Genomic DNA, 16,239 nt, shown 5'->3' with positions numbered 1-16,239 from the left:
GTTTCTGTGAGAAAGATCTAGAAGCTGCCCCATGTTTGGGAAGGGCCCCATTGTTTTCCAGATCCGAGCCAATAAGCGATGTTGTTTTGCGCCTCTGTGAGAGCATATTTAAGACAGGGAAAAAACGCTGCGCCACACAGCAGCCGGGAGAGTCAAGGGAGTGAGAGAACAGCCTTGCACATGTCAAGGTCAGTGTAGAGGGAGGGGGAGAGGTGCTCCAGGTGCCGGAGCAGAAGTCCCCTGCGGCCTGTGGTGAGGACCATGGTGAAGCAGGATGTCCCCCTGCAGCCCATGGAGTACCACGGTGGAGCAGGGTTCCACGCTGCAGCCCGTGGAGGAGACCACGGTGGAGCAGGTGGCCCTGCACCGACGGAGGCTGCCGCCTGTGGAAGACCCCTGCCGGAGCAGATTCCGGGCCGGACCTGTAGCCCGTGGAGAGGAGCCCACGCAGGAGCAGGTGACCCGGCAGGAGCTGCTGCCCGTAGGGGAGCCAGGTTGGAGCAGTTTTCTCCTGAGGGATGGACCCCGTGGTACGGACCCATATCTGGAGCAGTTCTGGAAGAGCTGCTGCCTGTGGGAAGCCCACGCCGGATCAGTTCATCAAGGACTGCATCCCGTGGGTGGGACCCCACAGCACAGGGGACGAGAGTGACCGAGAAGGAGCGGCAGAGAAGAAGTGCTGTAGACTGACCATAACCCCCATTCCCCGTTCCCCTGCGCCGCTCGGGGGGAGGAGGTGGAAGAGGGTGGATGGGGGGGAAGGTGCTTTTGTTTTTTTTTTTTTTCCTTTGTTTTCTCACTTCTCTCGCTTGTTAGTTGTAGGCAATAAATCTTACTATCTCCTTATGCCGAGTCTGTTTTGCCCGTTACAATAATTATTGCGTGATTTTCTCGTCCTTATCTCAATCCTTGAGCCCTTTTCACATATTTTCTCCCCATTCCTCTTTGAGGAGGGGGAGTGAGAGAGCGGCTGTGGTGGAGCTCGGCTGCCCACTTGAGCGGAACCACGACAGTCATCAATCTCAGAAAGGCAACTATGAGAAAGAGCAGACAACTGTTCATATTTACTTCTGTAAACTCACTGAAAAATGTGGACATGGTTAGCAAATTTGAAGAATCGTATGATCCTATCGATCATAACGCCACCTCATTTCAAGTGATCGATCTGTCTGCTTTTAAATTATTATGCCAACATGTATACAGCCATTTGAATCCTAGCTGTACACTTGGTAATATGAATTAGACATCAAAAAATCAGTTACTGATTGATTGAGAAAAAGCCCCATGACTAACTTCACCACACAAAATTTATTTATCAAAACTATTAGCAGGCTTCTATATAAAATTTGTATTGGTTGCAAAATGGTCCTTTTACCCTTTTACACACAGAAGAAAACTAACTGTAATAGCTATTCAAATTAAAATTTCATCATGAGGATTGCTTTTTAATTAATCATTTCAAGAAATGTACCTGAAAAATCCAGCGCACACACTCCTCTTTGATGCTGGCCTTTGAGCAACGATAAACACTTCAGTGTCTGTGTGTCCCAAACATGAATAGCAGCATCTCTCCCAACCTATATCAGAGGATTAATCAGAATATCTACTCATAAAAGTTGAAAGCACACCACTATCAGTAATTAGCATTATCTCATCTTCAAAACACTCCAGAAGTAACTACTTTTCTACTTGTCCTATCTTTTTCAAGGTCTCTTCTGCTTCACAATTTCAGGCACGTTGGGGTGTAGAACTTTAACATACTGTGTTCATGGAAAAGTACAAGAAGAACCTTGTGAAAAGTTAACTACCCTGTCAGTTGTGGTATGAGAAACATTCCTGCCTCCATGTTGCAAACTGAGCACAGGAGCAGTCTGACTTAAAGATAGTTTTCCAAAAGAAATCACTCCTTTTGTCTTGTTCTTTTACCAGACCTTAAGTACCCCTTCATCCTTCTCTCTCAGGGATCCTAGTCTAATTAGAAATAATAGCTGACATAACCTCCCTCATCTCCTTTTTTTTTCTTTATCTCTCTCCCATCCCTTCTTTACAAATCCATACATACATCTATACCCATACTCTATGTATCCATACATATAGTTCCCTTTCTCCTTTTCTCGGGGCCAGTGAGTTTGGCCCCACTCACTGACACTGAAAAGTTCTCACTGACTGGACACCTACAAACCACAAAACTCATGAAATTGGACATGAAAAAGTGAGCTTGGAAAGGCACTGATAAGTATGGGTGTTTTTCAGTCCCCCTGGCATCCAAAGAACAAAAAAATATTTGACCCATTTCATTCTGTCTGAGGGAAGTCCCTTTCTCCCTAGCACATATCTGTATTTCACGTTCTGTAAAATTCTGCAAGAGTCTGAAATCTCTCACCCACCCATACTCTTGCAATCTTATTTCTACCTTCCCAGAAAAAATAGAACCTTCTTGCTTACAATGCTATGCCCTTATGCTTCTGGGCTTCCTTCGTCCCAAAGGCCCATCTAGGCCACTAGCCTTGAAATCTCACCTTCCTGTAGTTCGTGTAACAAAATTTTCTGAATTTTCTGAACAATCTTCTTTCCTTCTAGTATTTCTTAATGGAATTCCAGCTATCAATTTAAATTCAACATCCTCAGTCAAGCTCTTTTAGCTTATCTGTCCTACCTCCAGTTCTCACCAACACAATGTCAGCTACTTTACCTCTCAGATTGCGAGCATCCCTTTTTATTCAGATGCCCATCATCTTGCCCCATACAGCTATTCTGAGTCTAAATCTAAATCTTGCAACCTATTTGCAAAGAAAGTGTACAGCACCTGATTTTTCTCTGCAGTGAAATCACCAAATCTAATCCATTATCTTGATTAATAATAATAGCAGTGCTGGCTTCCACTGCAGACACTGTTCCACTCAAATTGCCATTTCATCATTTTCACTAAAATCTTTCCAGTATCTTCCTTTGAACTTTCACATCTTCATTGCTAATTCATAATGAAGTCCACTGCATTTGTTTCTCCAGTATTCCGTCTTAAACAGCTGCTGGCCAGCTTCTGCTTAAACATTTCTAAACATTTTTTCTGTCACTCCATATCAGTAAGAAATCTTAATTTTTCATTTCAAAGCCTGCATTTTTCAAAATTGTTTAAGATTCAACTGTCTTCTGATGTCTATAAACAGCCTTATAATATTGCTACGACTAAGGCATTTGCTATACTGAGAAACTGCACCCATGACTACTTTTAACTGCTGTCTCTTCTTCCCTTACTCTTGCCATTCCCATGTATTTTCATTTAAAAATATTGGCTTTTTTGGAAAAATCTATCAGGTATCGGTAGAGTGACCTACATAAAATATCTGAGTAAGGCTTGTGAATGATAAAGACTGAGACTGACTAAGGAAGCATCAAGAACAGCCAGCATGTGGATAGAATGCAGTTCCAGCACTTTACAGATGAAGGCAGAGGTTCAAAGTGAAAATAAAATAAAATAATTATAAAAAAAAAAAAAACACACATTTTTTCTGATTATGAATTGGAAAAGATATTTATTTCCATGTTTTCGCAAAATTATCTCTTCTAAATACCTACCTGTCCAGTAGCAACATAGTCTTTCACTGGGTGAATGCATAGGCTGAGGATGTCATCATCATGACCAAGATACAGCCTTTGAGTGTGTTGTTGTCTATTATATACAACAGCTACAGCAGCAATATGATACACTACTTCTCCAGTCTGTGTGTAGAACAAGTTATTTCGACAGTCATAGCCCCTGTAACTGAGGTAAATACAAAACAAGTTAGATTTTGTTTAAAAAATATCCTGGTACTTTATGTAACAAATTGTGCAAATAATCTGTGCATTAACTTGAAAAGGGTACAGCTGGGGTATATGCCTTGCTGGCTCAAAAAAAAACACAGCACACAGGCAGAGAGAACCCACCAAAAGTAGGCATTCATGGTTTACTTTTCACCTAGCTCCTAAATTAACACTGATTTCACAGAAATAATATGTAATGCATATAAAATTATATTCAGGTAAGTTTTACAAGAACTTGGGTTCAAGCATAAATCTATCAGGCATTTTTAGAAATCATGGCAATCACAATCAACAAAGAATCTTTGCTCCAGAAAACATAAGGTGTAGTCAGTAGCTATTTAAAAGGTAATTCTGTAAAATGCAATGCTAAGGTATTATTTATTATATGGCTATAGCATTATAACCTTATCTTGTTCCTTAATAAATGCAACTGAAAGAAGCAAATCTATGGCTGATATTCCAAAAATTCCCCAGAGTAATGAAAAATAAATTAATTATGATTAAGCACTGAAAAATACTTTGCTAAATGCTCTGACATGAATTGATTGAAATTGTAAGGCTGTTTTCACAATCAGAAAAAAAAAAGAAAACAACAAAAAAGTATGATTAAATATTACTCTACCCATGTATAAACTGTAATTTTAAACTGTCCTCAGGTGCTCGCTCTCTTTTAAGGAAGGGCACAGAATGGTTTTTCTCTTTACTTTGTTGTTTCAGCTGAGGTAGATCTTCTTTGTAAACCTGAATAATAATTGTTAAAGTTAATTGCACAGCTCTAGTTTTCTGAATATTTATATATATACAAGAAAGTCACTGTTTCAAGCAAGTATTACAACTTGATATACTGTTAATGTGATGTTCACCAGTTACAACGAAGAGCAAGTCATTATCCATCCCTACAGAACTTCTGATAATAATAAATGTTTTCCAGATAGGAAAACATTTAATGTGCCCTGACACATGAGGGGCTCAGAACATCACTCTGGAGTAGCTGTGGTGTAAATGCCTGAAGTAACTAGGAAAATAAAACTAACATTCACATTTTTAGGAAAAGGTACAGCATTGAAGAGTCTTTCAGGGTAGGGCATAACTGCTTTATCTGAGCGTTCCCTAGGCTCCCAGCCTTAGATGCTATCGCGCTGGGGAAACTTGGTGTGCTAGCTCTAAGGAACAGCACGGAGCGTAGAGTGGAGTGGAGACACCACGGCTAGGCTCTGTAATCAGATGGGGCCTCGATTGTTCTTGTGCACAAAGCTGCACTTTTTGCCACCCTAAGCCAAAGACCTGTCATGTTTTGACAAATGCTGTACTCTAGTGTACTTTTTGCTCATTATAATATCATTATAATACCAAAACACACCTCTATCCCAAAAGCTACCCGCCTCCAAGGTGCGACCACCCCTCACTGAGCATGCGCTCTGAATTTCTCGGAGCCTGTTACTTTAAACGGAGACGGGAAAACTTTACACCAATCATAACTAAGATATGCTTGACTAGAGCCACTCAAGCTCCACCTAAAAGATAGAAAATAATATAAATTGGCCCAAGAGAAAGGGAATGTTAGGGAAGATACCACCGTCAGGGGAGATACCATCCCGAGGACAATATCCTTAAGACCTCCTGACTCCTGGGATCAGTCGACGGGCTGAGCCTCTCTTCCCCCCCCATTGGGACGCCTTTGGGTGAGATCTAAATGCTTGCTTATAAATCTCTATAGAGTCTTTGATCCTTTTAACGCGTTTATTTCTAGGCTGCGCACCTGTAACATCTATAACACCTGTAACATCTGTAACATCTATAACACCTGTAACATCTATAACACCTGTAACATCTGTAACACCTGCAACATCTATAATATCTATAACATCTGTAACACCCATAACACCTATAACACCTGTGTATTTTATGCATACTAGCTTGCTTTGCAGACAGTCACTATCGCCGGCAATCCAAAAGAACCTGATTATCTGTTGCTGTAATAAACCATACTTGATTGCATTGTGATAACTCTCATTGAGTGCAACGAGGGTGAGGGTGGTTATCCGTGATAGTTCAGTGTTCTGAATCTAACCAGACCCCCAGGCGGTTAATGCATTTTTGGTGAATGTCCGAACGGACCCCCAGATGGTTAATGCGTTTTTGGTGAACGTCTGAATGGACCCCCAGGCCGTTAATGCGTTTTTGGTGAATGTCTGACTGGACCCCCAGACGGTTAATGTGTTTTTGGTGAATGTCCGACTGGTTCAGTATCCTGAATCTGACCGGGCCCGTAACGGTTAATCAGCTACACCCCTTAACGCGACAGTAAAATTGGCGTAGTCGGCAGGATTGCTATGGATAAACTTCTGCAAAAATACAAATGTGCCCCTTCCCAGGCAGGGAAGGAGTTTTCCCAAAAGTTTTGGAAAGATGAGGAGAAAGTGGTAGAGTGCATTGAGCATTGTCAGGCTTCACGAAAGATTGGTCAAAGAAAGGGTAAAGGTGCAATTTGTGCTGTGTTAGGAGCCTGTTTGTCTTGTGCTCGGCAAAAAGCTAAGGAAACTCCTGCTCCCAAACTGATCTCTGATGCGGAACATACAGCTTTGAAATCAGAGAATGAGGTGTTGAAGTCATCATTGGCCTTTGAAAGGGAGACGGGAAAAACATTAGGAATCAGAGTGGATAAACTTTTGGATGAAAATAATAAACTTTCCATTGAGAATGACAAACTTGTGACTGAAAATGATAAACTTGTGAGTGAAAATAATCATCTTAAACAATTGCTGGAGAGGGTTAGTCATCTGTTAAATAAAGTACAGCCTTGCGCTCCGGTCAAGCAGATTCGTGGAGTGCTGCATAGTGCAGAACCTGAAAGCTGGGACAGTGATTTCTGGTCTGACAGTGATGATGGTGTTGAAGAGATTTCTGATTCTGAACCTCAATCGATTTCCTTGAGACCTTTGGTTAAGACTGAGACTACTGTTGATGATAATGATGAAATCCGTACTACTGTGCAAACGATTCCGTTGTCACCAGCAGAGTTGGTTAAAATACAGGAGAAGTTCTCGAGCCGGTCAGGGGAATCAGAAGTTGAGTATGTGTGTCGAGTTTCTCTTAAAGGAGGAGATCGAATGATGTTGTGTAAGGAAGAAGTAGGAGGCTTTTGAAGACCTGGAGTATTTTTAACCACCACACCAGGAGCTGACTTGGCTGTAGCAGTACAGAAAGCAGCCTGCATTCAGGCGATATATGAAAGAGATAAATTAAGGAATTCCCCAATGTTAGCTCCTATTGACCCGGTTCAATTAACCCCTCTCATCCATGGACTCCCTGATTGTCTTAAGATGTTTGTAGAAAACACCCAAGATCACACACTAGCTGCTTGTAGGGATGATGATAGTGGTTGTAGGCGAAATCCTAACTCCCCTATTCCCACCTGGAGTGAATTCGTACAAGACATAGATAAGTATGGACAACGAATGGGCTGGATTAATTCATCCAGTGTTAAATCCCAAGACCACTCTCGGCGAGTCCGCCAAATCCACACTAAAAATCCCAGATACCCCAAATTCAAAGAGAGGTTCAAACCTAATAGGGAACAGAGTGAGTTGTGGTGTCGGAGCAATTCAATGGCTCTCTAATGAACACTCTGATCCTATCATTGCCATTCCTGTTGAACCCCCAAAAAATATTGGTAAATTTTCTTATTGATACCAGGACCCAAATGTCAGTACAAACCCTGAGCATAACACCTGGTCAACACAGGGTTAAATTCACGGGAATCAATGGTGTGGAAAAACAATGCCCCACTGCAAAAATTTCAGTCTGGTTGCCAGAGGAACAAAAATTAACCAGGATAGAAGTATTAGTTGGTGCTGCATATACTAATATTTTAGGATTTGACATACTGCATGGTCGTATGTGGAAACTCCCTGATGGAACTGTGTGGAGTTTCGCGACACATCAAAGGGATGTGTCTGAGACTGAGCCTGTTACAAACATCCATACCCTTATCCCCTGCTAAAATCATTAATGATCAACAATATCTGTTGTCAGCAGCAGCACTTATGGGGATTGACGGGGTGGTAACAGAATTGGTAAAAAGAGACATTATTAAAAGGACCCATTCACCTTATAATTCACCAGTGTGGCCAGTAAAGGAACCAACCAGGCAATGGCATTTTACAGTGGATTACAGACAGTTGAATGCTAACACTACACCTTTGACTGCCGCAGTTCCAAACATGGCAGAGATAGTGAAAGCCCTCTGTGTATCTAACAGTAGTAATAGTGCTAACTACTCCCAAATATTTCTGTGCATGGGAAATCAAAGATTGCTATTTCACCCTCTTTCTAACCCTGCCGGTTGAATACAACCGAGCATATTTTATTTTCTTTTGTGTTCACAGGAACCCTGAGCGAACTGTATAGGGACAGCTGGAAGATGATGAATCAACAGTTTGGATTAATGATGCTATGCTTTACCCTGACCTTGATGCAATTACAGACCTTAAAGGAAACTTAGCTACTGTGGCTGTGCATGGAGCTGAGGTGTTTCACCATGGCATTTAACCATGTATTGTCACAGTATAGCACAGTCACTGGAACATCTCAAAACAGAAAGGACCTAAATCTCTCTACTTTAGTTCTACATGGAAACAAAATATTTTCAAAAGATGAATGGAGTTGGAATGATTCTCTAAGAATGGCTGAACTTCAAGCCATGTCTGGACAGACAATACAAATTGGTTGCCGAATAACTAACCGATCCACTTATAATCGGCTGACTGAAATTAAGACAGTATACATTGATTCACCAAACCTATAATTGTGTACTGTCTTTGGGGTTACAGAGGCACAGAATTACAAAGGATAAGAAGCCTCTGCAGATACTTGAAAATGAACCGACTCAACCTCCCATTGGTCTAACTCCCTCCATCTTCAACACAGGTCCTTATATAATTAAAAATGTGGGACAACAACAAATTCTCTTTAACCCTAGTTGGTCCCTAAAAGAGGGCCACGGGATGCAACTGGGTTATTAGGGACAGGATTAGGTATATTAAATAGCATTGATGCTGAGGTTTTAATAAGTAGAATAACTGCTACTACAGATGACCTAAGGAAACTGGAACAACCAATAAAATCATCCTTATTGGCTTTAGGAGCAAATCAATGGCTTCTATCAGATATTTTACCCCATTGGGAACAAATTGAGGAAAATGATCATCAATTAATTGTAAATGCCCTTGGAAAAAGCCAAGGCAATACCTCCCTTGTCTTGAGCTGTATCCAAGCACAGTTATAGATACAATCTGTAGCAGCAGCTATTATTGGAGAGGGAGAAGGAGGAACTTTGCCCACTGAAATTTGAAAATTGATTTGGGATAATGCTTCAGAATTTGAAAAAGAATTTCAAGCATGGTGGCAATTAGTCAACTTTACCCATTATGCAGAAAATGATAAAATTGTTGCCTTTGTACTTACTATAAGCAATGCCACCGTATACAATGTATATCCAATCATTGCATTAGGACTCAATCATAATGGAACTATACTTTATCCTAAAGAGCATAAAGTATGGGCCCATCAAAAGGGAGGAAAGTGGCAAACAATTGATGTAAATGCATGTATTGTGCGTGAACAAAAAGGTTTCATCTGTGAAAGTAACACGCTGGAATCCCAAGACATTTGTCTTGACACTGAGCAAAATATTTGCCACTTTGAGATACATCCTAATGAAACCCTTGAAACTGTACTTGTATATATTGGGAAAGGTTGTGTTTGCATGAGAACTCATTGTGATTCTATAGTCGTAGATAATGCAGTGGTAGATATCAATAATCACTCTAATGTTTGTGTTTGCAATTTTACCAAAATTCTAGGATGTGATTTTAAATACTCAGCTCCTGTCACTTCTTATCAACTTATTGCATCTGATTATATTCTGCTTCATGAACTGCTGCCTATTCCTATTGGAATGAACCTTACCTTGGTGAAGAAATTGCTGGTACATGAGGACCTGAAGCAGCTGATGACACAGGTCCGAGAAAATGGACAAAAGACTCTGATTACTGTCCATCATGATGCACAAGAAATACATCGAGTGATGGAAAGAGTGCAGAGAGATGAGAGGCACCGTTGGTGGGACACTTTGTTTGGATGGTCGCCAGCTGCCAAGGGAATCTTCAACAAGATGCTTCACCCTGTTATTGTTCTGCTAATACTCACTGTATTATGTTTTATACTGACAATTAGTTTGTATGTTAAACTCTGGTTTATGATGAAACACTTAGCATCTCTACACAATGTACATACACTCGATAAACCTCAATCCGAGAATGTATGTGATATCCCCGACATATTCCAACTGTCGTGAAGCTTGAGTGACTATAGTCACGGGGTGGATTATGTGGTGTAAATGCCTGAAGTAACTAGGAAAATAAAACTAACATTCACATTTTTAGGAAAAGGTACAGCATTGAAGAGTCTTTCAGGGTAGGGCATAACTGCTTTATCTGAGCGTTCCCTAGGCTCCCAGCCTTAGATGCTATCGCGCTGGGGAAACTTGGTGTGCTAGCTCTAAGGAACAGCACGGAGCGTAGAGTGGAGTGGAGACACCACGGCTAGGCTCTGTAATCAGATGGGGCCTCGATTGTTCTTGTGCACAAAGCTGCACTTTTTGCCACCCTAAGCCAAAGACCTGTCATGTTTTGACAAATGCTGTACCCTAGTGTACTTTTTGCTCATTATAATATCATTATAATACCAAAACACACCTCCATCCCAAAAGCTACCTGCCTCCAAGGTGCGACCACCCCTCACTGAGCATGCGCTCTGAATTTCTCGGAGCCTGTTACTTTAAACGGAGACGGGAAAACTTTACACCAATCATAACTAAGATATGCTTGACTAGAGCCACTCAAGCTCCACCTAAAAGATAGAAAATAATATAAATTGGCCCAAGAGAAAGGGAATGTTAGGGAAGATACCACCGTCAGGGGAGATACCATCCCGAGGACAATATCCTTAAGACCTCCTGACTCCTGGGATCAGTCGACGGGCTGAGCCTCTCTTCCCCCCCCATTGGGACGCCTTTGGGTGAGATCTAAATGCTTGCTTATAAATCTCTATAGAGTCTTTGATCCTTTTAACGCGTTTATTTCTAGGCTGCGCACCTGTAACATCTATAACACCTGTAACATCTGTAACATCTATAACACCTGTAACATCTATAACACCTGTAACATCTGTAACACCTGTAACATCTGTAACACCTGCAACATCTATAATATCTATAACATCTGTAACACCCATAACACCTATAACACCTGTGTATTTTATGCATACTAGCTTGCTTTGCAGACAGTCACTATCGCCGGCAATCCAAAAGAACCTGATTATCTGTTGCTGTAATAAACCATACTTGATTGCATTGTGATAACTCTCATTGAGTGCAACGAGGGTGAGGGTGGTTATCCGTGATAGTTCAGTGTTCTGAATCTAACCAGACCCCCAGGCGGTTAATGCATTTTTGGTGAATGTCCGAACGGACCCCCAGATGGTTAATGCGTTTTTGGTGAACGTCTGAATGGACCCCCAGGCCGTTAATGCGTTTTTGGTGAATGTCTGACTGGACCCCCAGACGGTTAATGTGTTTTTGGTGAATGTCCGACTGGTTCAGTATCCTGAATCTGACCGGGCCCGTAACGGTTAATCAGCTACACCCCTTAACGCGACAGTAGCATCATAAGAACGTACTTTTTCTACAAGATGCCACTTAATGAAAAGGATTTAAAATACTGACAAACACTTTTTAAGTCTCTAAGTGTCTTTTTAACTTCATATGTATTTCAGTGTACACAGTCAAAGCTGGACATAATGAACTAATTCTAGCTAGGGATTATGGTGAAATACACACAAACCAACAGCACTTAAGTGATTTGCCATTGTGTCCAGAATCGTGAAGCAGAATTACAGCCCTATAGACAAAACTAAAGTCACAAATTACCATGCATCTACATTTTTCAGAAATTGTGACATTCTTTGAGGATGCTGAAGATGTCTGAAGCCTCTTGAAAGCTGTGGCACTAAACAAAATCCATTATAATGCTGACATACAGCCTTATTGTTTGTTTTCTGTCCCTACATTTCTTTTTTTTGTTTGCCTTTTTTTTTTTCTCTTTCCCCAAAAGGACAATGAAAATTTCAACTCCACAGAAACGTATGTGAGTGCAGAGATAGAGTACTGGATATTTACAAGAGCAACGTTCATATAACTTGAGATGAGTTTTTGATATGGTAGCTAAATAGAACCTTAACACATTTTGTCTGTCACTCATGAAATGTATTTTGTCCTTAGTGTTCTCATCCATTTACCTCCTCAGTGAATGCTGCCAATGAAAAAGAATACCAGGAGTATCATTTTCTAATGCATCTGAATACACAGAAGTCTTTACACTGCTTCAGCCACAAATTTTTTAAAAAAGAAGAACAAATCCACTTCTCAAAATAAGATCCATGTTTTTAAGTCTCCATGTGCTTTTGTAAATTATTTCCTCTAAAGAGTGATTTTCTTCTAAGTGCAGCTTATATTCTTGATGTTGTCTCACATTTCCTGTATAAATCCTATTTTAAGTTGCTTCTAGCTTTGTCATACATTAGCCTGTGTGAAATATTACAGTTTAACTGCCTAAAACTATTTTTTCCATTTTCAGGTTTTAATTCCAGACGTCCTTTTTGACACATAGACAGTGTGGAGGAGGATGATGTCTGATTTGAATTCAGAGGGAGAATCAGGAGGAGGAGGAGGAGGCTGGAACAAGCACTCCAGACAGACTTGGAGTAAATGAAATGGCGGAGAGAAAATTTGACAAACCTCTGCTTCACTTGGCAAGCAAAACAGATCTCTATAATAAACAGGTAGAATAAGCTGCTGTCTGAAGGACCTACATCACATAATACAGGATCTAGAAAGTGTGGTGAAAAGACAAAAGATAGCCCTTTTCCTAAAGTCTAGAATGTTAGAGGGTGACCCTATCAGCGCTCTAGAGAGCAGCTACATGCAGCCATGAAGTCACTCAAACAAACAGGAAGCTCGTTGTGTATTTTGCACGCTTTGGGCACTTAGTCTGAGATTCTAGTTCTGGTCTGTGGAAATTTTGACCTTTCACCATTTAAATTGATAAGGTAACATGTCAAGGCGATAATTAATAGTCTACTCACAATGATAATGACTCCTGAAAAATCAGGTCCCAAGTATTTTAAAATGGAAGCCAAAATCAGGAGAGCAAGCAAACCATTTGGTATGAATGTTTCCTTGTCTTCAAAACAAAGATAATAGCACCCTCCGACGTCACAGACTGATAAAAAGATCAGTGTTTACGAAGCACTTAGTAAATTCAGCCAAGACTCCTGATCACCAGACAAGCCTACAGTGACAATGCAGATCCAAGATCAAGCTGACACATTGAGTCAGCAAGTCAGAATATGGTCTGGAGACAGTAACCAGGGACAGCTACCATAACTGACTGCCAGAGCTCACAAAGCCACAGCCCAGTGGTTGCCAGACACTGGTAAATGTGATGTAGGAGGCCCTAAATCAAGCCAAGACCCAAGATCCAAGTCTGGATCAATTGGGGTACATGGTCAGGCCTTTATCAGAGCTGAAGGGTATTGGGAGACATCATTTACTCAAGATGAATAGAAATTGTTATGATATTTTTAAGGTATAGAAGCCACTATTCGAAACACGGAGCTCATATAAAAACAGGAAGAAACTAAGCTATGTAACAGAACATTTTCATTAAGGACTGAGGTCGAGTGAAAAGAACTGCATTTCTCTGTGGAAAAGATTTGCAATGGCAAACTCAGAAGTTGACAAATCAGGAGAGAGATCAACAGGAGTCCATCGAGAACGTAAGAGAAGCACTTGGAGCATGATCGCAAGAGATAAAGAACAGTGAGTTTTGTTTTTCTGTTGTTCACTGAGTAGAACTTAATATTTGAAGTGAAGATGCAACATTTTTGTTCAACTGTGTTAATGAAATAGGTTTTTATATAGAAACAGTACGTTGTTTCAACTTTGCAAATAAGTGGATCTGAATCAGACAATTCCAAACTCTTATTTGTTTCTCCTGTTAAGGAAAGTAATCAACAGGATTCTAAATAATATTTAATGACACTGGCCAAAGCAGAATCAGTTTCATGCACAGACAGAACATGAGCCAGGATAAATCATTCTATAAAGTTCAATTAAAATTTAACAGAATTCCAAACACTTTAAAAATCAAAGCTAAAGGAATACTCATTACATTTTTTAAAATTTTAATTAAAATAATAGAACATGTGTTATAAATCAACATCGAAAGATCAGGTTAAAGAGTGGAACGTCATACTACAGTTCCTGAAAAAAATCAATGCAGAAAAGACTGCTCATTTGATTTGTTTTTCTCCTGCATGGAAGCAATCTATTTTAATTTATCTAAGTAGTTGTATTGAAAACAGAAAGAAAATTCAGTGTATTAAGTGATCAGTAAAGACTGGTTTTACTTTGTTCTCATAAACTAGAGAGATTTTAATTCTTGGACATTTTGTCATTGGTAATAAAAATAATCTGTCATAAATAAATGTATTGTACAGGCTTCATAATCATTAAGAGGATTATTCTGCTTTGAATATGCAGAAGTCATAGGAAAACTCCATCATCTGTATTTTACAAATTACATTTCTGAATCTGATTTGAACTGTCTTCATTAGCACACATCATAGGAATGGGAGTGTTTAACTTTGTGCTCTATAAGATATTTTCTTATTTCAATATATACATCAATGTTTTTTTCTTCCAACCCTTTCAAATTCTCATCCACAGATAAATAAACTGATTTTATTTATATTTATTGCATAATCAGCAGAATACTGTCAAAATAATCTTCTTACAGTAGGCTCATGAATTAGCTCCAAGCTTCTTATACTCATCTTTACTGAATACTCATGATAACTTGTCATGCAATTGGCACACCGTATTAATTTCTACTCACCTGGCGATCATAGTTGATTTGAGCTTCCTGTTCAATGTCAGAATCTAACTCTGGCACATCAGATAAATCTGAATCTGACTCTTCACTGTAGGAATCAATGCCACCCTCTGCATAAAAAATAATTCATATATAACAGACATCTAATTACAAGGAAATAGTATGTGACGTTTTTATTATAATTTAGACTATATGCAAACTAGTATTCAACAACTTTGGAAAAATAAGCAGCTTGTAAAAATCATATGGGCTGACTGAGTGCGTCAGGTTTCATTTCTGTTTCTCCTATTTCAATGCCTGGGACGGGATGGTGGCAGAGGGAAAAAGAATAACTAAGTAGTTACTAGTACATTTCCATCATCTTAAAAAATGTGTTCTTAACAGGCACTGGAGTTAATACATACAGAAATGGTAAATAAAATCTTTCAGTGTGATCACTTTTTGTGTATAAAAAGATTTGCTATAACATAAGCATTTTACTAATTACTTAGGTAGAGTGAATTTTTGCCCTTGTGTTGAGGGCAATCAAATTTTCAGCAACTGCCATAGTTTGTATGGCTTTTGTAAAATATTTTAAATATCATGGATATAGCAAGAAAATCTATCACATATAATAAAAGCGTGAATTTGCATTGCAAATGTAAGTAACTCAATGTGTGCAGTCAGGCTTCTGAAGGCAAGTTAGATGGCTAATTCTGAAAACTGAATTTGATCTAGTTATCTCCATCTAGGCTGTTTTTTTATACGCTTTGGCAAATACTACTTGTGTATTCCTAAACATACAACATAGCAGACTGCAGAAAGAAATGGTTGCCTGTAAGAAGTAAAACTGTCCCAGACATACTGAGTCGATGTCATTCCATGGAATTGCAATAAAAAAAATGTTTTCTGCTAATTCAATAAAAGCTTTTGCAAAATTGCTGCATTCTCTGTTATTCTATTTAATAAATAATTTAGAAGAGATCACTTTTACCTTGTGGAGCTGTTTCGAGGATGCCATTTGTTATCCCTTCAGGGATAAATCGCCACTGAAAGACAGAGTGATCAGCACCTCCTGTACTTAAAACCCACTGAAAGTCATGGGACCATCGGACATTGGTTACATGTGCTGAATGACCAACATATTTTCTAAATTTAGCTCCTAAAGTGAAAAATAGAACTGTTAATATGTAAGAAGAAAAACAAAATTAATATGGTAACTAATGAAGGCAGGCTTTCCAACTGAAACTGAAAAGAAAGCTACAAAAAATACTTAAATGTCTGTTTTGATATTGTGATGCTAATTATAATTTTAATATAAAATAAATGTTATAAAATAACAATATGGTCACTTCAGTTTTCAGAAAAATACTTAAATCTTGGCAGGAGGTAGTAGCTACAGATAGGGTTAAATTTTCATCTTTATGGACATTAATACTCG

At 39.4% G+C, this 16,239-nt stretch overlaps 1 protein-coding gene across 2 annotated transcripts in view; it reads right to left on the bottom strand.

The window, feature by feature from the left end:
* Positions 1-16,239, bottom strand: part of EML6 (EMAP like 6) — a gene marked incomplete at both ends in the record, with an annotated part of 130,181 nt that overhangs the window by 43,843 nt on the left and 70,099 nt on the right. For both annotated transcript variants that reach the window (XM_084283939.1, XM_084283940.1), the window contains 5 exons: positions 1,472-1,577; positions 3,577-3,763; positions 4,427-4,545; positions 14,823-14,929; positions 15,793-15,960. In XM_084283939.1, coding sequence (XP_084140065.1) covers positions 1,472-1,577; positions 3,577-3,763; positions 4,427-4,545; positions 14,823-14,929; positions 15,793-15,960 — 687 coding nt within the window. The remainder of the gene's footprint in view (positions 1-1,471; positions 1,578-3,576; positions 3,764-4,426; positions 4,546-14,822; positions 14,930-15,792; positions 15,961-16,239) is intronic.

This window comes from Netta rufina, assembly GCF_964035555.1.
Source record: "Netta rufina genome assembly, chromosome: 3".
NCBI classification, from domain to species: Eukaryota; Metazoa; Chordata; class Aves; order Anseriformes; family Anatidae; genus Netta; species Netta rufina.
The sequence above is the reverse complement of the archived record's forward strand: the minus strand, read 5'-3'. Positions and strand labels throughout refer to the sequence as shown.